Here is a 27,338-nt window from a genome sequence, read left to right on the forward strand (position 1 = left end):
CTCTGACTGAATAACAACAGACAGATGTCATTTTAGTAAACAAAGCATGATGCCTATTTTCCCACTTAGTTTTTGGTGTCAGAGGCTTGCTGCATAGCAGTGGGAATAAAGATGTGCCACTGACTTCAAGGCTAGCATTGTTAACCAAACCTCAGCCTTGACAAAGAACAGATGTTGTCAGTAATACATGGTGCAAGACTCCTTAAGGTAAAGAGGATTCAATTTCAGGTCAATGTTTTTTCCCCCTGACTTTCCAGGTTTTTCCCATGATTGTGACTGACACTGATCTCCCCAACACTGCAGAGGACAGTTTGGGCGAAAGATTAAGATGTATTCTTTAATGAGCACTAAGTTGAATGAACATTTTGAAAGAAGTTGACTGAACTAGACAGATACAGGGTTACAGCAATTCAAACATTCATAAGGTCAGTTGAGCTTAAGAATGAATAAGATCAGTGTGCTTCCTACCTTTCTCCAACATGCAAAAGTTAACCGTCTTGTTATTGCACAACCCTATCCAGATATAGAATATAAGAACTGATATTATTCAAATAAAAATGGCAAAATAACTTAATTGTTAAATTCAGAATAGCCATTTGAGCAAACAGTTTGGGAATAGGGCCCTTAGCTTCTGGGTTGTTCCAAGCATCCATTTTTAAATATTGTGCGAGTACCATTTCAGACCTGAGATCTGTAAATGCTTTTTTGTTTGTTTGGAAGTTGATTACAACACGTCCACAGTTATTGTTCAGTCAGCAATTCCATTCAAAAATCCCCAAATAAGACTCGTAATATCTCTGCTGTTTTTTATAACTTAGAACAAAAATGATTGGAAAATCTACTTGCATTGTAAATGCCCCACCACTGGCAAAAACCAACTTCAGCTTCGAAGGTCTCTCTCTCTCCATTTACGGTTCATTCAACTCAAGTGATCTGTGCTCTGAAATTGAATTGAACATCCTAATCCATGGCAGTCAGCATTAACGATTGGGACGATCATTGAATAGCTCATGCTGGCTTGGGCCACTTCGAAATTGTTCTTTGAAATTGATGGATATTTTTTCAGCAGAAAGGTCCTTAAAAAAGTGCATAACCAAAGCCAAAAGGCCAACGCTATGGACCAGGGAAACCCACAGGCCAGATCCCAAATATTTGGAACATGGAAATGTTATTGGTAATGATCGAAGCTATCTTTAGCACCAGCTTCGTAGTGAATCATACGCTCCACTGAACAGAAAGACAAATAGACTGTGTGTGTGTGTTTGTGTTTGTCTGTGCATATTTGCTTGTGAAAATACAGAATTTTAAACAAATTGCAGGGGAGTCCAAAGTTTAGATTTTTCCTAAAACACAACTTAAAATCTGCATACTGTGGGCAAACACCCTCACTCTTTCTGATGGGCATCTCTCCGGGTGTCTGGCTTCAAAACTGTGCCAACGGCACAACAGACTATTGTCAACACTAGCAGCACTGTGTAAACTGTTAACCAGTTTGTTACCACCAATTCTAAGGAAAACACATTTAAAGTTACAAAGATGGTGTACTGGTTTGTCCCAGAAGCTGCATGACCGGAATTATGTTGTACATTGATTCACTATAGGAAAAACATGCATGTGTGCGAGTTTGTGTGGGCTCAGGCAAGCAAGCCAGTGAGAGAGAGGAGACAGAGTTTGAGAATGTTGACCTCGTGTGTTTGTGTAGAAACCATGTTCTTTATTTGGATCCTCAAATTCATGTAATAACAAAGAATTCCAATGTCAAACATCATGGTATTTGTGAGATACTTGGCTTTAGCGTGGGTTTTGTGCTTGGCATACAAAAAATGTTACTTTACACATATTATATTTTATAATGTGAGAAATCTGCTACAGAAAGGTTGAAATGAAAAAGAACTAACAAAGTGACGTCATACAATAGCAAAATAATTCACTCATATATCCACCCCCTGGGACAAAACTATTTATTTTGACTGCAGCAGAATATTACCTGTTGAATTCATAGATGTCCTCAATGTTTCCGAAGAGGGCGCACACCTGCTCTGGTCTGATGGGCAGGTCTGCCTGGTCGACGATGTGACCCAGATAGTCCTGAAACAGAGATGTTTGTGTGCATCAGTAGTAAGCATAATATAATTTGATGTTCATAAAGTGTTTTAATATTAAGAGTGAAACTTAATTGTCAGTAAAACAGAATGGACTGGAGAATAAAGAGCCAAACAAAGGATAAGTTAAACAAATTTGACTGAGTCAATATATAAGGTGTCTGTGGTCACTTGTATCAATAACTATAGAAAGCATATGTTTTTCTATGCGGTAGAATTTGTCTGAGTTTCTTGGTTAACCCAGCCCATTTTGAGTTGAGAGCAGTTTAGTTGTGAGTTAGTTCATTGGCCACTAGAGGGCATATAACTCTCGCTGTGACAAGGTCCTTGTCGTCCACTATGCTGCATGTGGTAATCTGGATTGCGTCATTGTTTACCTCCTGTGCTGTTAAAAGCCTCTACTGACATCTGTCTTGTTGTCATTTGACGTTTTCTTATAAGTAGTATGAGAACAGAATGACAGAACGTGTCTTAATACCACCACCCGCATCATGTTTTGCGAGTAAAGATGTAAAAAGTTATCCCCTTTAGCTGGTGCAAACATATAAACAAAGGCTTGGAATCTGTCAGATTTGATCAATGTACGACAGTAGTGCTAAATGACATCAGCTCATATGTAATTGTGCATTCCCAGTGGAAATCTGACACTCGAGAAAAGCTGCAGACTTTGCACACTGTTTAATAGTTCTCTTTTTTCCCCACTATACAATATTCACCCCTTAAAGTTAAATGACTTCATTTAGTGTTGCTCAGGAAGGGAAAAAGAATATTAAAGGATGGAATTTCTTTGTACAAAAATTGCTCTCAGTTACCATCAAACACTACCCAGTGTACCAAAATATGTTTGATCAGTCTGTCACATAAACTGAAGGGCTTTGTTTAAACTCTATATGCACAGGATGATATTTGAACATCATGCAAATGTCTGCAAGCCAAGTATACTGAATGTAGGATTATTAAGCATAGCCTACAACACTAATGCAACCCGAATGTAAATACACTGTTTACACACACAAAATATGTCGAGCTTGAGCTTGTGCACATATTTACACATTAAAAACAAATGCTACACACACACACACACACACACACACACACAAACAAACAAACAAATGTACTTGCATAAACAAACACCAGCTGGTCTCTGGTGCAGCAAGGCTGATTATATTCAAAGTGGAATGCCGTCGTTATCCATTATCAGCAAGCATATCACCCTCAAGGTTTGTTCCATCAGACGGTTGAGTTTTAAAGTATTCCAAGAAGAACAATTCCGCTGACCCAGTTGCATGAAAGCACAGCAGAGCACATTAAGCACGACAATAAGTGCAAGACATTACTGTATGAGTATCCCAATGGTCCGCAATGATATCAGTTGCCTCGTTCCTAGGTAACACTAACCCTTTCTGTCCGACACATGCACCTGTTCTCTTCTGGCCCGGTGAGGGAGTTCTCCAGGTCACCTGAATGTCACCCCCCAGTGTCTGGTGCTGACAAAAACTTTCACGTCTGTTCTATTCCTTCCACTTTCACACATGTTGTAAATATATGTTGCTGGGTGATGAAGGCGGATACAGCTGCAGCAGGAAACACAGAGCCTGGTTTCTCCATCTTACCTTGGTCCCTGATGTAAAAGAGATGACTGACAGCAAGGTCATGTCTACAAGGTAGAATGGCAGTGATGCATGTTCTTACATTGTTCCCCACCCTGTCTGTCTGTCATGTAGGCTGTGCATGTGTGCAGTAAGGTACGGTATATATGTGTATTCATGTATTCATGCACACTGAGCCTTCGCATTTAACATGTGAAAAAAATCATTTATTTCTGCTTCAACAGCAAAGTCAACATTTCTTAAGCACAGCTTGAAATTCTTTCACGTGGTACTTTGTGAAATAGTTCTCCATTTCCTAATTTTGCTAATATACCTAACTGGGAGGGCATACATTTAATATTGCATTCCATGTTTTGAGGAGTAATGTGAAGTCATGTGAAACCTGTGTGTGGTGCACTGTATTAATTTGCAACTGATTATTGTAAAAGACCCATCTTGCCTTAACTCAAGTCCACAAAATTATTTAATTAAAGGATATGGACTGAACTGTGAGTATCTACAGCGTGTGGGATTAATAATAAGACCAGGTTTGTAATGGACCCGCCCTTGAAGGGAGACAGTGCATGAAGGTGTGTAACATTGCCCCGCTAAATACTATAAAAACAAGACTTAAAAACATTTAGGGAACTGTATTAATATAGACATACCGATACAATAGTTTTTCCAGTTTAAGATTGTTAAGAATCTGGATAGAATGAATTGACAGCCAATACTGTCTGTGGATGGGTTACTTTGAATGAGTTGTTCATAATCACAACCATAAACTTCAACCCAGGACTACAACAATTTTCAAAAGTGTTGAAACGTGTTACAGTTCAATTAAAATGCTAATATTGAAGAGTTTGAGAGTGGGTTTTTCATTGCGTGGTCTGCAAGGTCAAAAGCGGTGCCACTGTCTGTTGGAGCTATGGAATGGGGAGAATTTGAGTTAATGAATCCAGACAAGCCCATTGTGAGCAGCTCTACTGATTGTGGTTATGTTGGGAAAGGTTCAAATAAATCTGTCCTTCTTGTCAAATCTTTGCCCCAAATCAGAGCGGACAAAATTACACAATTAAATCTTGACTTAATGACCTCTTGGCAAATGTGTGGATGACGCCACAGGTAAAATGTGAGTACTAACTGGCACACCAATTGACCCTAATCTTAAATACGAGTTAAGCTTTAATCTTAAAGCAGGTGTATTATTTTGTTTTGAGTCTTGTCAAAAAGATCCTGAAGGTCAATAATATTTTGTAAAGCTAAGAGCTTTTGTAAAGCCAGACAACAATAATGTATCTTGTATCACCTGCAAGTGATCATTTTAACGTTTCTGCAGCACATTCCGTATTTGTACACTCAAATGGATTCTGCCCGAGGACCCACAAACTAAAAGGCATGAGTAATGTTATTTAGCAGTGGTCTTCAACCCTGATCCTTAGGGCCCACTGTCCTGTATGTTGTAGATGTGTCCCTGCTCCGACACACTTGATTCAAATGAATGGGCTGCTATGAGGCTCTGCAGAAGCCAAATAACAACAACCATTAATTTCAATCAGGTGTGTTGGAGCAGGGAAACATCTACAACAAACAGGACAGTGGGCCCTGGGATATGGATTGAGGAACACATCGCAGACCACAGTGTGTGATGAACGCTTGTCCCTGTGTGTAGGGAGTCAGGTGGCTGAGCGGTGAGGGAATTAGGCTAGTAATCCGAAGGTTGCCAGTTCGATTCCCGGTCATGCCAACTGATGTTGTGTCCTTGGGCAAGGCACTTCACCCTACTTGCCTCGGGGGAATGTCCCTGTACTTACTGTAAGTCGCTCTGGATAAGAGCGTCTGCTAAATGACTAAATGTAAATGTGTAAACTACGACCTGAGATCACAGCTGGTCTGGAAAAGACCCTGAGGCGAAAGGTACGCCTACAATCCCTTTCATCACTCCAACTGTATGTCTGCAGACGTGTGAGGTATGGAGGGCTGCAGGTGTCGTGCTGAACATCTGCACAGTTGCACAATAACGTCAGCATTGTGCGCATTCACATTATATGATGGAGCATGTTTGAATAATACGTTATACTGAATATCATACATGTAATAGAAATACTGTATGTGTCAAAAGGTAACCTTGCACTTGTCATTGGGTTTCCACTGGTCTGGACTGTGGATGTGCATCATTTTGCCTTTGGTTTAAAAGACAGTGGCTTGTCGGCTCAAGGACCAACACCATCCTCCACAGTCAACCCCCATTGTTACATAACCAGATGATCCCATAGCAAAGGACATCTTAAGTCTTAAAGGGTTAATTATAGTCACTGGCATTGCTAGGCTAGAAGCGCTGCACCTTCAAACCATGAGCTCCTATCCGTCCGCTCAACGCACTGATAAAAGTTTTGATGACTTGTCAGTTGAATGCAGTTTGACAGCTAAAGCAGTGACATGGGGCTTATCCCAGTCAGCACAAAGCAACATGCTCACGCACTTACACATACAAATAATAGACTTTGCTAAGCTCCTCGCGCTGAACTGATCGGACCACGCTAACGGGATTAGCGGCATAAGTGGTGAACGACAGCTCTCAGGCGAAGCCGTTTTCCGGGTTATTCAAGATGCCGTAGGATTCAGGGTTCAGCACAGCATGAGGCCTTCACTAGGGCAGAGATCTAAATCCAATTTATGAATAGCAGTTCAAACGAAAGACAAGACACTGTTTACATCCTCGTCGCTTTGGTCTTGCAAGTGAAACTTTGACTTTATTCCTGTGCCATTCTAGATCAAAACACACTCGTTGGCTTGTCTTTGAGTTATAGAACAGACGTTTGACCTCTCTTTGGCTACTGTTTGTGTCTGGGTTTGGATTAGGGGAATGGCTTGGACAGGGCTGGGCTAAGTGGACCAGGACCCGCTGAAATGTGTGTAGTAGAATAAAGCTCCTAAACGCCTCAGACTAACACCATGAATGGCATGGCTTAGATCCTGTTCCACTGCCACTGGGAGTGTCTTAACAACGGGAGTCAGATGGCTGAGCGGTTAGGGAGTCGGGCTATTAATCAGAAGGTTGTTGGTTCGATTCCCGGCCGTTGAAAATGACGTTGTGTCCTTGGGCAAGGCACTTCACCCTACTTGCCTCGGGGAGAATGTCCCTGTACTTACTGTAAGTCGCTCTGGATAAGAGCGTCTGCTAAATGACTACATGTAACAAACAGTAGCTGTTGGTTTAAGGTTTACCTCCGACTTGCATGGAGACGAAGCCTTTTTTGTTGTCATTGAGAAACATATTCAAACGCTTACCTCTACGATCATGCGCAGATCCCTCACGTACATGCGCTCCGTCTCGATGATCTCCATGACCACACGGTCGACGTAGTTGAGCTGTGGGTTGGGTGCCATGGTCTTGGCGGCAAAGGGCGACAAGGAGTTAAGGTGGAAACGGCCGCTGGCGGCTCGTGAGGGTGTGGCGATGTTCTTGTTGTTCTCGGAGACACCCTGAGAGGCTGGTGCTTCCCCAGTCGGATCCCCTTTATCAAGGTCTCTTTCACCCTGGTTCCCGGTACCTTCAGGGGGACTCAGGTCTAAGTCTATGTCCTCTCCGGTAGGGGGGGCTGCGCCGCCCGGGGCTATGACAGCGGGGCAGTCGTCCCTGGATGAGCCAGACCCCGAGGAGAGCGTGGAGACCAGGCTCACGGGACGCTGGCCGGCGGAGGGGAAGTCCGGGCAGTCGGAGGGCGTGGTCGACGGTGCCCGCTCATTACTGCTGATGGAGGCGGTGGACAAGCGGGGGGATTCTGAAGGGACAAGGAGAGAAACATAACGATTGGTGGGTTCAGTAGGAGTCAATCCTTCAGGTCTCATTCAGACTGTTCTATTATTCACTGAGAACTCTTTATATTCATGTGTTTTCAATCACTCGGATCATAGTCACTTTAGTCATTGAAATCATATAAACAAATCACATCAGTGAGAGAAAGAACTTTCGGGCCGAGATAATGGAATAGCGCCAAGTCTCACAGAAAGTCAGAACAGACCATGAAAGCAGCGGATTAGCCGTTTCATTGCTCCCCGAGTTTGTCATGGTTGTGGCAGTGTTAAATCACTTTCTGCACAGAAGTCAAATCAAATTGGTTTTACTGACTGAATAAATTGTGAGCAAACAGCTTTTTCCTCAGCTAGATTCATATTGAGCACAGCTATTAGAATTCTGATCAGAATATATGGCCAAATCTGTTGACTGTAGTGCTCATACAGGATGGGAAGTATTGGACAGTGTGATAATAATATGTCTTAGGCATGATTCCCTTTACTATTTTATGCTAATTTTACTCAGAAGGGTTGGTAAATCATGCTTTGGTAATACTGAATGTAAATAAAGTTCTTATATATTCCATCTGTTGGGGTGTGGGAACATAATACTGTGTTAAAGTCTGTAAAAAGACCATTATCCAACATTTTATGAACTTATTCACTTTACGTACACGTCAAGGGTTTGGGCCCACTTAAGAACTATCAAAAACCTGGTCCTCATGTTAAACAAAGACCCTCTGTGTCGTCATCTTTAGCTGAGACTGAATTTAAACACCCCACATCCTTTGGAAAATCCAATCATTTCCTTCTGTTCCACTCTCAAAAGATTTACATGTCAACGCCTGAGTAATGCTGGAACCAACGGCTTGGGAATGTTGTCGATCTGCTCACCTAACTTGACGAGATGACCAGAAGGCTCTACTAACATTTACCTGACAGTGTTCAAGTCTTGAGGTTCTGTGTCTTTCTACAGTAAACTACTGTAAGTCCACATACCAGCCCTAACTGCTTTATACGTTTAGAACTTTAAACAGCACATTGAAAGTGTTTTGACAATGCCAAAATAATTGGCCTACAACACTGGCATGTATGGAAAGTTCATTAAGCCCTATAAACATTACCAGATAACCTCTGAATCAGCAGCTGAAGTGTTTTGATTCACATAATGTACATTACCTTTTGATTGTCTTTATAGCAGGTGTTACATGCATTATGTGCCTTTGCCAAAGCAAATAAAAAAAACTTATGTTCTGCTTTGTTCTTGCACAGTGCAAATGCACAAAATGTTCAATGAAGTCATTGATTTTAAGTGAAATTTCAGCTGGAAAGTTCTGAGGCTGGCTTTGTTTGAGTAGTTGCCTAGTAACTATCTTTTCTACTGAATGAAGGAAATGGCCACACGAATCTGCTTCATAAATGGAAGGAAGCAAATCACCACACAAATGTTATTGGAAACAAAATACCAGCCATTCACATTTCAATTACCTCATCTTCACAGGATTAGAGCTCATGCCCTACGACCATTATATAAAAATTTATTATGCAATGATAAAACAAAAATGTTTCCTGACAGTCAGAGAAAGACCTATTATTTTATGTAGTGGTCAAGCATTTCCAAAAAGTAAACATTTTAAAAACACAAACTGTGCTCTCAAAACATTGTTAAATGCTCAATGGAATTTGTAAGATGAAATAAAGACTGGAATTCAAAAAGGGACCAAAACACATCTGCCTCAAACTGGCAAAACATTCTGTGAATCATTTCAGCTTGGACACTGCGAAGCTCTTTAAATACCGCGGAAAGGCCAAAAACAGACCGACATACATCCACAAAAACGGCAAGCACAAACATAAGAGTAATCCACAGCTGTGAGCAAGACATTAAATTGTTGGACGTTGTAGCAGCATGTACAACCACATGTAGTGTACAAGGAAACAGGATATGACTCATGATTAGATGACACTGATGACCAATAAAGATCTGTTTAAATGCGAGTTAAAACATTTTGTAAGCAAGGACTAATATGACCCATCCCCATGACAGAAGACAAATGATTAACAAATATTAAGGGCAACACGTTAAATATTGATTGCACAATAATCATCCATTGACATGGATGATTATGATTATGATTACCAAAGCATGGTTGTATATTAGTGCATCTTCCACATGTCAAATCACAATGTTAGAGGAAAGATGATTGAAGTGATAGAGCGTGGAGAAAACGACTGGAAGATCTGTATGTACCATAATTTGTCATCAAGTTTGATTGGAATTCATGGCATACTTTCAAATACGCTGACATACCAGCTAACCAGTCTTGGGAGGGTTTCACCACAAATTTGAAAAGGATTGAGCCTGAGTGTCCACCTGGCAAAGACAATGGGCATATTGAAAGAAACAGAGTTATGTACATTATCTCATTTGGGTCAATAAAAAATGTGCCAGTCATGTCACAGAGGTAAGCAACAGCAAAAGGTACTGACTACCAAGTCAGAACAAGTTTCAATTTTGCAACTACTTTATTAATAATCGCTTTAACAACGGTGTGAGGGGGGGGTTGAAAAAAAAAGTGTAATAGGAGTAAACAGTGGGTTTCCTTTTTCTCTGCCTTTCCCTGCTGACTTTTGAAGCCTAGGTCAAGGTTAGGTCTTGCAGCAGAAGCCAAACAATTCCCCTTTTCCAGTGCATTCTCCCAAGGAGTGCTTTGAAAGAAAACATTTTCAAACTGCAACGTTGTCCCCAGCCAACCAGTCCCCTGAGAGGCTGGCCTGGACTTTCACCTCCACACAGCCGTTGGCTGAATTATTGCCAACACGGAACCACGCTGGTATTCAAAGAAGTGAGAGAAACATTTGCACTCAAGACATTCAAGTGGCGGTCTTTTAAATGTGCACGCAGGAACACCCAGACACACACACACTTCTGACTGCGTTTGTTTGAATGTCTTTTAGAAGACAATTCAATTGACAATGACAACATACGCAAAAGTTCTCACTGAAACCCAAACTAAGGGTAAATTCTACTATGGCTCTCTTTGAATGCATACTCGGTCATAAATTTCAATCCAGACATGGACTCAACCATGTGGTAAGGACATTGTGGACTTTCGTTTATAAATCACGGACGTACGTAAACACAGATCTCACTTCTGTAAATCCATTCAGGTAGCTGACCATAGTAAAAATAAACAAAGCCATATTTACTGTAGGTCTCTTATTGAGACTTGTCCTTTAACCTGACATTTTCAGACTTTTAAAGTCCTGCCAGGACTTTTCAAAGGACCCTGGTGAATACATCTCCCTCTCAGCCTTAAAAAAAAATCTAAATACAACCATAAAACATTATTATGATACAAATAAATCATTGACCCTATCCTGCTACACAGTTGAAGTGCTTTAATAACATAAGGGGACCACATCTGGTCAAGGTAATGCCACACATTCCTACAATACACAAAGAAACAGACGCAAACCCAAGAAATCTTTACAGGAAAACTAAAACCACTGGACTAGATGCTGTAGATACCATGGATGGTTTAGGTCTCCACAAAAGTCCCCATGCTGACAACAGAAATATTCATATGCACAGCTCACTGTATTTAAATAAGCACAACTCTACATAAGCAAATTCAATTGATCTGATCCATTAAGAAAGACAAGTTTTTCTAAATGTTTCAGCATGTATGCTAAAGTTATCAGTCGAAAAGCTAAAATGAGATAAGGATGACACCTGAAGGTTTTATGTATTCAGTGATTTTGGCACTCAAGTATTGAAGAACATTTTAAGAACGTTAGTTGTACTCTAACAAAATAATATTCAAGAATCAAAACCTTTACCCTACCAAGAACCGTAATTAATCAAAAAAAGGTAATCACACAAATTGCAGATAAGAACAGTAATATTTCTGGTTTCTCGGACAAACTTCCCAGAGGCGACTCACCAAACCACTGAGTTAACCTGCGATTTAATCTGTTTTGGAGGGTCTTCTCTGCCCATACGCTCCTGAGGGTGGCTACATCCATGCCCGCTCGAAGGTGGATACCCCAGGATCGGTCTTTGGTCCGACCAACGGTGCTCATAGCGGTCTAGCATACCACAGACTAAGCATACCGTACGAGCCAGCCAAGTTCATGGGCCACTGTATTGACGGAACATTAGTATCACAAACTCCTCAAAGAGCCATAAAAGCAGGTTGTAGTCTACGGTTGCTCTAAACCAGTCAAGTCCAACATATTCCTGAAAACCTGGAAAACTCCTCGGCAGTTCCGTAGGTGGAACGCAAATGAGCCACCTGGGTTTTCTACTTCCACCACACACACACACACGGGCCCGCCCAGCTGAACTAGGGAGGAGTTAAGGTGTCAACCACAATATAAAAGAGAGAAAGAGAAGTAAAGGAGGTGTGTGTGTGTGTGCGTGCGTGTGGGGGGTGGGGGTCTAGAGTACTTGAGTGATTACAGGAATGCACAGCGTGAAACGTTATCTATCCTCCCAGTGCTGGCTTCCACCAGGGTTGCTCCCTTATTCCCTCCCTCGTTCCCCCTCTCCACGGGAAAAAGAGGGGAGGAGTGGTTGCCTAGAGAAGGCAGTGTGTGCCTCTACTTTAGAACAATGGCAGCTAGTGTCTGCGGAATGTCGGGGCACACACACAGAGCAATGTCTTGAGGAATGAGGAAGACATAAATGACCTGGGTAGATAGCCATTAGGTCACGTGTCATGTTACAGTATGGTCAAGGAAACACTCAATGCCAAACATTCTAATGTACATCATAAAAATTATTGTTTGACAAGCACATGGAACAAGACCCACTGTGTGCAGTGATTCATTAAAAGGACACCAATATAATCATATATGGCAATGATATCCATTACCACATTTTAGTGGTATTGGCCATCAATTTCCTCCCCCCGAATTTATTGTCATAGACTTTAAGAGTTCATGCCCTTTCCTGTGAGTGGGGTTTGATAACCAGATAGAGTGAACTTTGCTCGTTTCCTGCAGAGCCTTATGGTTTGATGTCCGACGCTTTTAAATGACCTGTGAGTGTCTTTGAAGTTGCTAGCAGCCCACGAGTACAAAATGATCCTGGCCAAGGCTGGCTGGCGGGATCCTGAAGGTCACAGTCAGCATGCTGTGTGGCTGTTTCATCTAAAAATACAAGACACTTCACACACAGTCGTTATCACAAGGATAATAATTCAATAAACCAATGATAATAATAATACATTAAAGATCTTGGAAAAGACATACAATACTTTTTTGTTCTGAAAGATTTTATCTTGTTGACAAACCATCCCTTAATTCAACAGGCATTCCAGTCTAGAACCTGCTGTGAACGTATGCCCTAACCCTATCCGCTATCCAGTCCTATTTGCTGATGCAAATAAAAAATATGTTCATGAAGCCATATTCATCGTCATTTGGTTTGCGTTATCCATATCCTTAAAGTATTGTAGCATTTAGCTTTTTGTGCCAAATCCTCGCTATTCCAGTCTCTTACCAGCAAAGGCACTGAGGATTATCCTTAGATGACATTTGTGAGGGAGTTTACAGTACGTCAATGCCATTACGTCACAAAACAAATCCAAAATGGGCACACAAAACTGACTCAAAACCGCATTGGTGACCCTAAAGAAACCCTTACCTGTCACATGCAAGGTTAATATTATACAGATTACAGTTGAAGTTGACAGAAAGATGGATGGGTAGACAGAGTGAACCCGACCTGAACAAACAACCAAAACATCCTGTAACTCACAAGACACTTGTATTGCAGTGTCTATCCTGTAAACACCTACACAGTATGCTGAGGGGAGGTCTACTTATTAATTACACCATCTTTACTTGTGTAAAAAAAAGACTTAAGCAATTGATCACAGTGACAGGATGGAATTTGCTACGGTATTTTAATTAAGAATCTGCTTGTCAGTGCCGTGTATTTCCAGTCAACACTTGCAGGTATGAAAAAGCACTCCATGAAGGAACATACTGTACAGTACAACAGCCGTTCCAAACAGTCAAAAGTATGGGTTATCCAGAAATCAAGATATTGACAACTGAGTGTATAAACCAGCAACTAGCTAAAGAATAAGCTGTGCCATCTTTTGAGGCCACTTGTTTTTCCCTGACACTCTTGGGCAGCAGTATCATGACAGTCTGTTTGGGGAAACACAAGGGTTCTCTGGAGGGTGTTGACTAACAAAACACCAAGAACACAATTATCACCATTGCTAAACTGTGGACTAAATGAGTGTGTTCTAATGCAAAACATTCACAATAAATATGTCTAGATATGACATTTGTTGAATTCAGCGGACTGGCTTCTCTAATCCAATTGATGACAAGCAATATCAAATGGATCAACGTTTATTGACAACCAGAGGCCTCAAGGTGAGGCATCACTTGCAATGCCTTATGGTTAATAAATCATCAATGTCACCCAATACTCATAAAATTGGCTCATGTCTTTAACTATGATTCAAGTGTTCAAGTAATAGTCTCAATGGGAGCAAACTGGATGCGTCTTTATTGAAACATTTAGGCATGTACTTGCCGGTACTGAGTAAACTGGGAAATTTACTGTTCTGGTTCAAATTGAGTGATTTATGCATTTGTTCTCCGCATCCATGTGCAATATGTGACTCACCTCTGAGAATAATATGAAGCTGATGAAATGATCATTTATCAATTTGGGTCAGCGAGTTAAGACTCCCATGTAAAACCCACAGTCTTAAGTTTCACCACTCCCCTACAGTTCAACTGAGAAAAAGTATTCCGCAAAGACAAACACATGTTAAGACATAATGTTTAATCGTTGTATTCCCCCAATGCTTGTTATGGGGTCAGAGGGTAAGGGGGGGGGGGGGGGAATTAATGACTGATTAATTGATTACTCATGTCCAGGGAGCTTTCTAAATATGTGATTAATCTATGGGGCCTCGGATCTGGCAGAATAATTGAAATTCCAGTTGAGATTCATTCCTGACTCCTTATTGTAATTCCACACATTCCTGGTCAGTGTCTTAGGGGTTTTTAGTAAAGTGAGTGTCTGCCATGAGCTCTTTTTCAAACAGCCTACAGCGACAGCCTACAGGAAGCATGTCCTAGCTTGGGAGGTAACACCTCCCACAACAGGGCCAAGCTTTACCTAAAGTCCTTAGGGGGCTTGAGCTGACAAAGAATGTGCTTTACTAGAGAGTGTTATATTACATGTTTCCTGAAAAGTATTTTGGATTGATTTATTACACTGGGTTTTCTGAGTGATGTGAATAATTTCAAAAAGACTGATTCTTTTCAATGAATCTTTGAACTGAATAAGCTACTCAATGCTTGTCAAAGCTCATGCTGTCTTTCGATCATTAGCTTTTTTTCCCCAAATAAGTAGTTTTTAGAAATAACAGTTATATTATATTGTATAGTATATCATTTATAGTAGTTTAGGGTCCTCTTTATTACTCATTTTGTGGAAACCAAACATGGAGTTTAAATTGCCCATAATATAGATCACCATGGGGAATTAGGAGTGCTGAACAAGGGAACTCAAATTCACATCTCAAGGAATTACACAACAAGGCTTTCAAACCAGACAGCTAAACCCCCAAGAGCCACTAAAATTATTGAGACATTCAAAGCCAGAAAAAAGGCTTTTCTGCATAGTGGTACAGCTGATGGCCGACTGCCTGCATTGTGTGTGGGCTCGGTTGTCCGTGTAAAAGGGCATAATCTCCACCTCTAGACCAGTAATTATGACCATGACGTGGATTTGTTGTAATCCACATGCACTGGGGCAGCTGGGTAATTTGCGTTCTGACTCACTGATAACTCCGGGATTATGACTGATAATCATACTCATCTCTATCTTAACCACCACCCCTGCCCCTCTACAGCTCTACCAGATAAAATACTGCTCGAGTGGCCTTTCATTGTTGGGGAAATCTTTTTGTGTGAGACCCCAGTCAAAACAATAAAGACAGAGGATGATGGAGATGTTATGTAAAATGTGAGCTAGAACATGGTTAAGTAGACTATGTCACTATGAACAAAATGGTTCGGATGATGGATTTTAGGATGAAAATGTTAACAGCCACCACAAGTAGCTCTTTTGTGCACCAGCATTTTGACCCAAAACAACAACAACCACCACAGTAATAAATGTAAACAAACGTTGCAAAACTGAAAAGACACAGATCCTATCACGAGTCTTACCATTGATAGAATGTGACAAGGGCTTCCAAATCGTATCCCACTGAGACTTAAGCACACCACAGAATCGGTGTCAACAACACCGCCATGAACCGTGTCAATACATTTAGAAGATGCCCAGATTAATTTAAGGAGACACGACAAAATAGTTTAGGGTGCTGGCAGAACACCTTGTGGAGAAGTAACAGATCAGTTAAGGAGGACTTGGACATCCTTACATCTTGGACTTCTTCCCAGCCCGTCAAACATATTCTCCATTCGACCCGGGGTGCCAGATTAGTGTAATCCATGCTGGTCTGTGAAGTCAAAAGACACACCCTTGATGCCTGCCTGGCGCCTAATGGACTCAAGGGCCTTCTGAGTGCTGCTACCTTTCAGAGAAAGGCCTCCTGACTTGGGTACACTCCATTCCAGTATTCCTGGTTCACTTCAATCTGAGTGGTAGCATATGAGTTACATATAGTATACAGGAAGGCAGGGACAGAGAGAACTATAAAAGGACAGTGAAAGCCTACATCAAAGCCAAACACATGACATTTCAAAGGGGTAAGGAAAGTGTCAGTGCTAAATCTTTCCTGTCCCCCAACAAACCAGACCAGTGGAGATGACACATGTTAAAGCAACTGTCGGCAAAGAAAAACTAAGAAGTTATAACCCCCATTCTATCCAAGTTGTTTTTAAAACACATACTGTGACTCTGAATTCAGAAGGTAAACCGACGAGTTCTGTTGCTAACGCACAAAAGGGAACAGCTAAGTAAGTAATTTGTTATTGGATGTTTTGTGCCCTGAACCGTTTGTCCTGTAACTGCACACACCTGAGGACAAAACTAAAATAGATTACCAGTAGATCCGATTTCACTCACAACAATCTAATGGAGGGTGAAACTTGTTCTTGGTTCAACCAAAGGTCCTTTGCTACAATGGATGTTTGGCTTCACTATAAAAAGATTCCATCGGAAAGTACATGGGCTTGGCTCTGAAACAATTATACAGTAGTGAATATCTGCTACAGATTACATTGATCTGATCAATACATGCTTATAAAGCCACACTTGGGTAACTCCAAGAGTAAACCTGATTATATTTCAGCCTTACAATGCTTCAGTATACAGTGCCAGGGCCAAAGCTTAAAGAATTATAAATCAGTTAAGACTACTTTACTGTACTTTACTGTAAGCACTGTGGTATTCTTTCTTAAAGCAGTATTTGACTTCATGTGTACTGTATAACCATTTTTTCCATTCTGATTCGATACTTAATAGCTGCATTGCGAACTGCATTACTGTAAACAAATGGACAGAGGAGTATTGATTCCATTTATGTGCTCACCTTGATCTATATACCAAGGACTTATCCTATGATGTGTTGTCTCAGACATTACATAATGTTCTGGGAATCTGACATTCTAAAAGTCTCAGAACCTGATTACTGTATGCAACCCAATATTAGTCTTAGGCTCAAGAACAAGTAAAAAAGGAAAGGTCCATAGGATAAGGGCTGTTAGGATGAGACAGGATTCATCTCGACGGGTACTGTATGGTAAACAACTTCCACTTGCTTCATTGTGAATGATCAGATCTCAGTATTGAAATCTGCAGTGATTTTTGTAAATGTAAAAGGGGATGCCATCCATCTGAAAAAGGTTATGATTTTAAGGGAATAAATCTTGGTACCAGATTGTTGACCAAGTTAGCCAAAACCATTTAGTTTTTCGACATTAGGACATTGTCAAAACGTACCTTAATTGATTTGTTTCATCCCGAAACAAACACCTTAACAGTCCAAGGAAACCCCGAGAGCTCTCTCAGAAATCTTGATTGATGTCCCTCAACACAATCCCACCCCTCTTCTCAAGAGAAATTGTCCACCATCACAGCAATTCCTTTGTTGTTCCAGACAGTCTCCTGTATGTGAAGCCACACCAGCACACCTGCCTCCCTTCGCTGCCTGACCACTCTGGCTGCTCCGACAGGAGGCGGAGAAAAAAACTTTTTATCCAATTAGTGTTGGATAGAAGACTGGCCCCGCCTGTCCGCAACACGAGACCGACCCTCCCCACAGAGCCGCAGCAGCTAACAGCTCAATACTTGCAGGATACTTCTACATCATGCTACAATTTGCACATGAGCTTGGATTTGTGATGTAACATAAAAAAAACTCAGCTTTTTAATAAATATGTTTGTTTATTTTTTTTTATTTTTTTACTGCAATCCTTCTGTGCCTTCCCTGTGAAGGTTACAAATTAAAAACAGGAGATATAACTGGTCCCTCCCCCCAACATAATTGGTATATTTACGTTGTTAGGTTGACAATTTAATATCAAATGGGATTGATGACAAAATCCATTCCAAAATCCATTATACTTGTTGTTCATAAAAATAAGTAATCTCTTAGAATCTATGTCATACTCATAATCCTTGCTCCCACGGTCAGACTTTGGGGGTTTGAGGTAAATGTCAAGTACATAATTTTAGGTACATGTGACTCAGTAGCCTTATTAGATGTATTTTAATTTAACTTAGTCTTTTTATATAGAATTGTTCCGTAAAATTCTTCCCTACCAATGTGTGAAGCATTATTTTGCCCTTGATTTGTTCCAGGTCATTATATCACCTGGGAACTAATGTTGAGAGACCCTTGATTGACAGGGTAACTTACAGTACAGTTCAGCCCACAGTAATAGGATAAGAAGCAAGCAAGCACCAATAAGCAAACTCCCCCTGGAGCCTTCTTCTGAAAGTACAGTGACACTTCTGAGTAACTTCTGGGTCCACATAACACACCATACACAATGTGACACATTGAACCTGTGAGGCACCCATGCATAGCATCACGAGTGAGTCTATGGAAACTAGCCTTTTATGTGTTCAAGACATTCATCTCACCGATTTAGAACACACATACAATTTCCCAAGAATTTAGTGGATATTTTAGAGAATCCTGCAACTGTCTCAAAATGTGTCACAAGGGTACCATTAAAAAGCAGTTATAGCTGAAGAATACACCATATTGCCAAAAGCTAAATAAGAATAAAAGCACACTTAATTAGTGGGACTTCCCCCATAGTCTATTAAAAGCTCTCCTTAACATAATAAAGCAAAAGAGGAATTTTATTCCTTCCATCATTTGTACTGAACTAAGACAGTATTCATTTAAGCTTACATACAGTAATGCCTTTACACCTACACAATTGTTGTGGCCCAAATACACAAATATAAATTTGAGTGGTTTTTACCTTTGTTTGTCCTTGTATCATTTCACAAACACCAAAGATAACGTCATAAGTATCTGCAGTATAAACAGACTGAATGCTGCTTTGACAATAATGAACAGTAGTGTACAAACTGGTTTCTGAGTGATATGTAGCATGAAACTGGTCAAGTCATGAACTCAGTACAATGTCTTAGTTGTGTCTGAATCACAACGATCTTGGCAAAAGCGTACACTTTTGGGGTACCTGAACTCTGAAATCAAAGAGCTAGAAGGTCTGTTTGGACAAAAAGCTGGTTCCATTTACAGTTTGCGGTTGATTTATTTAAAATTATATTGATTGTAATCCTTTCTGAAAGCACATGTTCCACAGCAGTCGAGAGTCAAATATTTACAATGTACCTAATACCTGTAATTTGAGTTGGGTCTCCGAAAAAATATGCAGCCAAACCGAAATATTGCATAGGACTTGGACTACAAAGAAACTTCCATTGTTAAAATATGCCAAACCTGTACAATACAGAGGATTGATGCATATTGAATTTCATGTGTCCTTGCAGTTTAATTTCTACCTCAATTTCTTCTGCCACTGTGTAGTGTAAACTTTCTCTTGTACTTAACAGTTTTTACCATCATCTGAAAGAATGTTCCAGAACACTATACAGCGCATCAACCCATTGAAAACATTTGTAGGTAAATATAGGTTTATAAAATGCCTGCTGGTTGTTTAATCGAATGTAGCTTGGCTACTGCCATGATAGCCATCACTACCCAAGAAAGCCTCTGCAGAATGGGGTCCCAGTATCTAAGCAACCAGGTGACGTGACGAGATAAAAGCATCCAGCCCTCATCCTGTGCTATCACAGACAACACACTGGGAGCAATATGAACTGTATACAGGCAACCAGAACAGTAACAATAAATGGCCTAGACTTCTTGTTTGAGAATTCTCAACCGTGTACATAGCCTTCTTGTTTGAGAATTCTCAACCGTGTACATAAAAAAAAAAAAAAAGATTAATCTGACTGATTAAACAATAAAAAAAAAAAGGAAAAAAATACGTTTTGATTAATTGTGAGTCTAACTACAACCATTCTAAGCCAAACTGCATTTTAAGAACAGAATATGGAACTTACTTTTGCCCCTCCTGAGGCGTTTTCCCATTTTTGACTTCAGCACTTGCACTACATCATTCTATGAATCTCTCAGTACTTTCCATTGCATCGGAGCAGTATCTCATTAGCTCAATTTCAGTGGAAATTGCACGTCTGGCAGAATGTCACCAAAACACTCTAGGAAAAAGGTGCTGATCTTTTAATCTCTTTCCAAATCTGCTGAGAAAACATTATGCAGTAGACATTTTAAACCTGTAGACAATTTCGATCCTAAGCTCTTGACGTTTATGAAACACTTAGTGTTTAAAGGAGAAGCTTTGCATCTGTACACCTATAACACATTTGGACTTTGGATGCCTGTGTTTGTACGCCAAATCAACAGGGAAAAATATTTTCTTATTAATCTCATTTAACCCTTGTGTTATCTTCGGGTCATTCTGACCCATCAGTCATTGTGACCCACCGTTGTATTGCGACAACTTTACCGCATACAAAAACAAAGTGAAGCATTTTCTTTTAACCGTTGGGCTGTCTCAGACCCCCCACAATGCAAAGGTTAAAAGAAAATTATTTTTATTTGATTTTGTATTGGGTAAAATTGGGTAAACACAACGATGGTTTGTTATGAATCAAATCAAATGTATTTGTATAGCCCTTTTTACACGCAAGCATGTCACAGAGGGCTTCAAATACGCCCATAGAACTGCCCCTCAACCAACCTAAACCCTCAAGGAAGACAAGGAAAAACTCCCAGAAAAACTCCCAACAGGAGAAAAAATTGAAGAAACCTTGGGAGGAGCAATTCAGAGAGGGATCCCCTCCTCCAGAGAAAGTTGGTGAGAGAGAGGAGCAGAACACAGGCTAAACATAGTCATACAGTGTCAATGGGTTTTGAAACACCAAAATCCATTGTTCAACTTTATAGATGTAGGACAGGACCGGGAGACTCGTGACCAGGTCCAGCGTTGGCCAACCGACGACCAGGCAGGTGCTGACAGGTGATTAACCTTTGGGTCATGTGACCCGAAGGCAGCACAAGGGTTAATTTGGATTCAATGGCAACATGACTATGGTGAGCTATGTGCTGAAGAAGGGAAAGGCTGTTGTCCTTCTGAGCACCATGCATGATGGCAAAGCAGTGGATGACAACCATGTTGTGATCCAGTACTGTAACAAAATAAAAGCAGGAGTGGACACAATGGATCAGATAGTTTGCACTTACTCTTGTAAGTGGAGAACACAGAGTTGTCTGGCACAATGTGCTGGATGTTGCCACCCTCAATGCCTACACTAACTTCTACAACAACACCATGATCATGGGTGGTGTGACCAAGCAGAAGTTCATCAAGGAGCTAGACAAGGACCTTGTCAGGCGCATGAAGGCCAAGTCACAGCTCCAAAAGTATATTAAAGAGGTGATGGAAAGATGTGGAGTAAAAACTAAATGCAACTACCACCCAGCCACAAAAAGAGCTCTTATCATCAAACGTTATGAAGCTGAGGATATCCTCAAATATATTTAGCCCCATGTGGCTTTATACATTGGATTTTGCAATTGGATCCAAAAACTCTCTCGCAAAGCCACATCTAGGCTCTTGTCCTCCCCTGCAAGGAGGGTCAAACTGATAGAGGCCATGAATTCCTGTTTGATGCTTCTACACTCTTTCCCTTTTGTTGCTGCAGCTCTTCATCTCTAAGTTGTTGCATTTCAGAACCTCCTCAATGATGCTGTCACTGATGAACATCTCCCAACCTAAAAGCAGCAGGGTTGAGCTGTGAAATGTGTGGCAGGTGAATAGTTATTCACAGTAAATATGTTCCAAATTGCAAATATCCAAAGTTTCTATCAAATTCCATAGTGAATCCATATGGGTCATTTTAGACCCATGTCTATAAAATTTGTGGTACTCAAAAACAAGATAAAGGAATAATTGCATTATTAAATAATGAAATGAATTGATTTTAAAAGATATAGCAAAGAAACACTCAGCCATACATGAAATGTATGAGTTTCCCCTAGGTTTACAGCTTTGGGGGGGGGCAGCGGGGCGACCATGTAGAGACAGAAATTACATCCCGTCGTGTAAATAATATAAATAACATAAGGGCATTTAGTTTGTTTAATAAAAGAGCAAGCTATAGACCTGTTTTATAGGAAAGGTAACCTTAAAATTACTTATTTTGTGATCTGGCGTGATATATATATATATTATTTTTTTTTTATTACAAAATTAACTTGACCTTCCAGGGGGGGTGGGGGGGAGCCCCCCTAATATAATGGTAGGGGAAACACTGCTGTTTAAACATGATAGACATTTCCACCATTACTAAACTCAGAATTGGGGTGACGATTGTGAACGCAGTGTTTGGACAACCTGAACCAACCTGCTTTGAAAGAGGCAAATCTGGAGAGGAACGAAACAGTGCACCTTCACTATGTTCAGACACACTAAAGAAACTGACAGCCAGGAGGAAAGGCATAATGAGGTCAGGTGATAAAACATGAGAACCAGGTAAAACATTTGCCACATCTGTTAAAACATTTTTCACCAAACTTTTAAAACATGGGATTGGCTGCCACACAGGATTACCATTCAGCAGCTAATGGCCTGTCTCTACCCAGGAAACACAAAATCATGTCTCAAACTTTAAGCCAATGAGGTAACAACTGTTACAATAAAGTACATTCAATCCTTGTGAGGCAAAAATCTCTATGCCATTACAATGTTTAAATCTAACCAAGTTTTTATAGAACAGGGTTCGAAGCAAGAAAGGGCACCATTGTACGTGAATCAGACTCTGGAAAAGGATTTATGTGACTAATGATTGAGCTGGTTCCCTACACTACCACACAGCACCAGCAAGAGAGAAGAATAGAGCTACACAGTGCACAGACACCACACAATCTACAACAATCGAGGCACTGTTATACCCAACCCGTCCTAAGGATGCTTGCCAAATTCATGCAGGCATGTACCATATGACCATTATGGGCTTGTGAGCGGCAATGTCTGCCAAGGTAGACATTACCCAGAAATCTCTTCAGACTCAGGTGTCTCGACAGACATTTAGTGAGGTCATCAAATTCCATGATGTTGCCACAAGGAGAACTACACCTCTGCTATAGCAGCCACATTTTTGAAGTGTTATTCTTCAAAGGTTATGGAGAATAATTATTTCTGTGGACAAGCATGCATTGTAGTCATTCCTTCTCATGTGGACAGGAAAATATGAGATCCAGCACTTTCGGCAATCATTGTTTCTCTATGACCCCTCCGCAGCCAGACTAACAACCTTTCTGGGAGTTTTTCCTTGTCTTCCTTGAGGGTTTAGGTTGGTTGAGGGGCAGTTCTATGGGCGTATGTGAAGCCCTCTGTGACATGCTTGCGTGTAAAAAGGGCTATACAAATAAATTTGATTTGATTTGATTCAGGCAGATGGCATCTCCCTCTCCTACTGAAGGTCAAGTTTTGACAGTAGGTATTTACTCTGGTTCAACACTTTTCTTTTAGGAGAACAAAAATGAAGAGGATACATTTAGCAGACTAGCTACAGTCCTATTAACTTCACCATTAGTCTGTGTGGAAGGTGCTGCCAGGTTTGAAATCCTGGAGTGTTTCTGCCTCTCAGAGAGAGATGAAAAAGATTACAACCAACATGGTGAGAAAATAAATGAGAAGCCAGTCTTCCACAATTAAATTTCACACTACAGTTATATGCTACAATGGTCATTCCCGGAACTCACTGGTTTCTTCAGAACTGAATGTTTCATCCAGTCAAGCACAGGAGTCGAACACAGCAGAAGACATAGACAAAGCCTCACTCAGACAGATGTTAATGGACAAATGTCGAGTTTAAATGAAGATTCTGTGCTCTTTGATATTCCACAATGGCTTTCTGTAAACCAAACAGAACACTTGCTGCCAGTACACGTGCCATGTGAATATCATTGAAAAGCAACCTTGTATGGTTTCTGAATGGATCAAGTAAAGTCAGACTGAATTTCTAATGTGTAACTTGGTCTGTTTATAGCTGGGTATTAAAAAGCTTGACAAGCACGTTTGTTCTGATCCAGTTTAAAAGAGATCTGTTGGATAGTCTTTTCACGCAGTGAAATACAGTGAACTTCAAGCCGGGTTAGCTTGCTATAGACTTTGTATGGGTAATATGTTATCTGTCTTACCTTCACCCATTGGGACTTCATAAGACGTGTTGTGAGATCCCTCGGGCATGGCACTGGGGCCTCAGGAACTGCAAACACAAAGTGGCAACATGAGGACAGACTCATCTCACCAACTGTCATGAGTCATCAAGTAGTTGACCATCATTTTCCTACGGTGCACTGCTGAGTTTAACTGCTGACTGGACTCTTGACATCCCATTAATTCATCACTGCACCACTCCAGGAAGTACAGTACCGTGTAATACGCCATTTGCCCTAAAAGAGGAAGTCTAGAACGGCTTACTGGGGTCATTAAGTGTGGGAAAGTCTGCAGTCAACATAACCTTGTAATTTGAAATAAAACTTAAGCATTTTTACAGGCCTTGGTGTTATCATAGCTGCCTTAAGCCTGGGAACATGCATGGAGAACATTTGTCTGAGGTAACATCATGTTTGTGCAGCTGGTCATTTTTCCCCCCACATAAAACAAGGTGTATCTAGACTGATTTATTGAGTATAATATTTAATTTGTATGAACAGAGCTTAGAAATATTTCTCAGTCATGATTATAAAGCATGCAGGTGCTTTAGGCAAACCAACTTCACAGACGAAAATGCTGACAAGCCTACAACCACTTAAAGGCTTTTCCAAAAAGTGTTGTCCTTTTTGTTTTTCTTATAGACTACTGCAAACAACCACACTCGTAATTTATAAAGTAAACATTAAAATAGTCGAAGAAATGTTCATGGTAATTTAGACAGGTATTCAGTTCAGAATCGATCAACCAGGGACACCTCAGTGGAGTACCACATGGTGAGGCCTTATTGTAGTGACCTGGGTTTGAAACCAGCCCAGGCCTTTCTCTGCATGTCTTACCCTCTCTCACCTGTCTCTGATACTTTCACTGTCCAATAAAAGCATGAAAATGCCGAATATTTATCTCAAATAAATAATTGACCAACCATAAAATTGAATGAAGACTGCTGCCAGATTGGTTTAAGTACAATAATAAAAGGACTTTCATCATCCCTCATTGAGTTCATAACAACAGTTTGGTCTCAAACCAGTCTCTCCGATGTATTTGGACTGAATGTCCACTGAACTATTCCCAAAAAAGGCGCAAGTAGTAGGAGAGCCAATCCACCTCACATCAAGAGTTGTTAAGCTGTTGCTTCTTACAACAAACATGCTTTCCAACTTAAAATAAAGTTATTTCCCCCCACATCCTATTCTGGTGTGACTGCCCACTGTGGACTTTCTGCTTTGATATTGCCCATGGCCCTTCCAGTGCTGGTCGAAAATGGCGCCTCCAGTCAAGGTTTGCACTCACACATAAGCAGAACACTTGGCAAATATGGACGATTTTCCACGCTCAAACAGCCTCCACTATTATGTTAGTCTTCAACTTTATTTTCCACAGGGGTAGAAGAGGAAGGAATTTGGGTCACTGACACTCTCTGCTTTATTTCCCAATGTCATCAGACAACTCCCTTTTCTCTCTTCCCAGTCATTAGAAGGTTAAGGGCAGAATAAATTGACGTAGTCGAGGCCTCAATGAGCTCAGAGCACAATTGCCCTGGTCTGAGGTAGGTCTACAATCTGCAGGCTAATAACCTGTAAGCTGGCCAAGTTCATAGAAGTGAGTACTAGGCAGGTTTACTTTCATGTAAAACTACATCGGCAGAACTTTATACTTGCAAGGGCAAAGTTAAACAGCGCAACACGGACAAGACATCGGTCTTTCTAAAAGCTCTGATAAACATGTTAACTGACTTTCCCACTATTGTGGGAGGACACAACTGTAATTGCGACTTCAGCCAGCAGATGTCCTACTACCTCATATTTCATGTTTAATTATCAGGATGACTTCGTAGACTGCTGTAAAACAAAAGATAAAAAAAGATAAAAAAATAAAAAGAACATACTAGTATTGTATGAAGTATTTCTCAGTTGAGATCTATGCCAGACTTTAGGAACATGAACTGAATCACAGCAGAATATGCAGTCTTGGTACTAAACATGAAAGAAGGAATGTTGCTTGACAGAAAGTCTTAGGGAATGTTATCTGGTATTTATTGTATCATGCATAGACATCAGACAGAACATGATGACGGTTGTGTACCATAAAATGTTGTCTTAGTTCTAATATTAGTAAGTGGCAAGATCTGCATCCAGAAATGACAAAGCCGACCAGTCATCTACAGTGAATTTAGATCTTCAGAACAGTACCGTACATTATGAAATTGTTTTAGAAGTCATACAAAAGATATGTTCTGGCAGCCATAAAAGTTGACTGGTATTGGTAGACATCTTGTGCCCGAAATCAAACCAAAAATCCCAAACCACCATGCACTACAACATTAGAAGATATGTCCACCTGTTCATTTTCTGCAGGGATATATTGAAAATGGTGAGCTTTGCTTGTTAAAGCTGTCATCATTTCTATGATTACTATCTTAGATGGATCACATTTCAAGCCACCAAAATGTTAGTACCAAACATCATTATGAAACATATCCAGTCCGTACACTCCCACTACTCTCAATGCCCTTTCAATTTCATTTTAAGTGAACATAACACTGGTAGGGGATTTTCCGGAAAGTTAACAGTACAAAGTTCGAAATTGATTTTGAGATAGCATTTCCTATTGCATTCATGATGGCATATGGTTAAATATGATATCCACCCAAACACAAACAACAGGCGGAGCAAATCCCACTGGTCCATCACAATTTTTTTGCTGACAATCCCTCACTTCTTGTCTGGCGCGATCACAGGACTGTGTGTGTGTGTGTTGGGGGTGGAGGATTGGGGGATCAAGACTATTGCGTATTCATGTTCCTTGCCCCAGGGTCAACATGTGTTTCATAAGATAGGGTGCCCACTGAGGGAGAAGGTTTTTTTTGCATGGGTTTCTATGTGTCATGACATACAGTACATTACACATATTCTCGCCTCTCTCTTCAAAGACTTACTTTGAACTTACAAATCACTCCACGGTGTACTAGCTTCCTCTCTTTCAGATCGTCTTACACCTCATCTCCCGATAGGAACTTGATCTCAAAACGCTGGATATTTGGTTTCCAAAATCAGGAAGATGACAGCAGGCCCAGGTCTGCACCTCCTGCATCACCAGTCAGTGACATTGC

The 27,338-nt window shown here is 40.7% G+C and overlaps 1 protein-coding gene across 1 annotated transcript in view; it reads right to left on the reverse strand.

The window, feature by feature from the left end:
• Positions 1 to 27,338, reverse strand: part of plekhg3 (pleckstrin homology and RhoGEF domain containing G3) — a 45,646-nt gene that overhangs the window by 12,506 nt on the left and 5,802 nt on the right. The window contains exons 2-4 of the mRNA XM_067241883.1: positions 24,211 to 24,278; positions 6,983 to 7,476; positions 1,988 to 2,088 (exon numbers count right to left, since the gene is read on the reverse strand). Coding sequence (XP_067097984.1) covers positions 1,988 to 2,088; positions 6,983 to 7,476; positions 24,211 to 24,259 — 644 coding nt within the window. The 5' untranslated portion in view covers positions 24,260 to 24,278. The remainder of the gene's footprint in view (positions 1 to 1,987; positions 2,089 to 6,982; positions 7,477 to 24,210; positions 24,279 to 27,338) is intronic.

This window comes from Osmerus mordax, chromosome 8, assembly GCF_038355195.1.
Source record: "Osmerus mordax isolate fOsmMor3 chromosome 8, fOsmMor3.pri, whole genome shotgun sequence".
NCBI lineage: Eukaryota > Metazoa > Chordata > Actinopteri > Osmeriformes > Osmeridae > Osmerus > Osmerus mordax.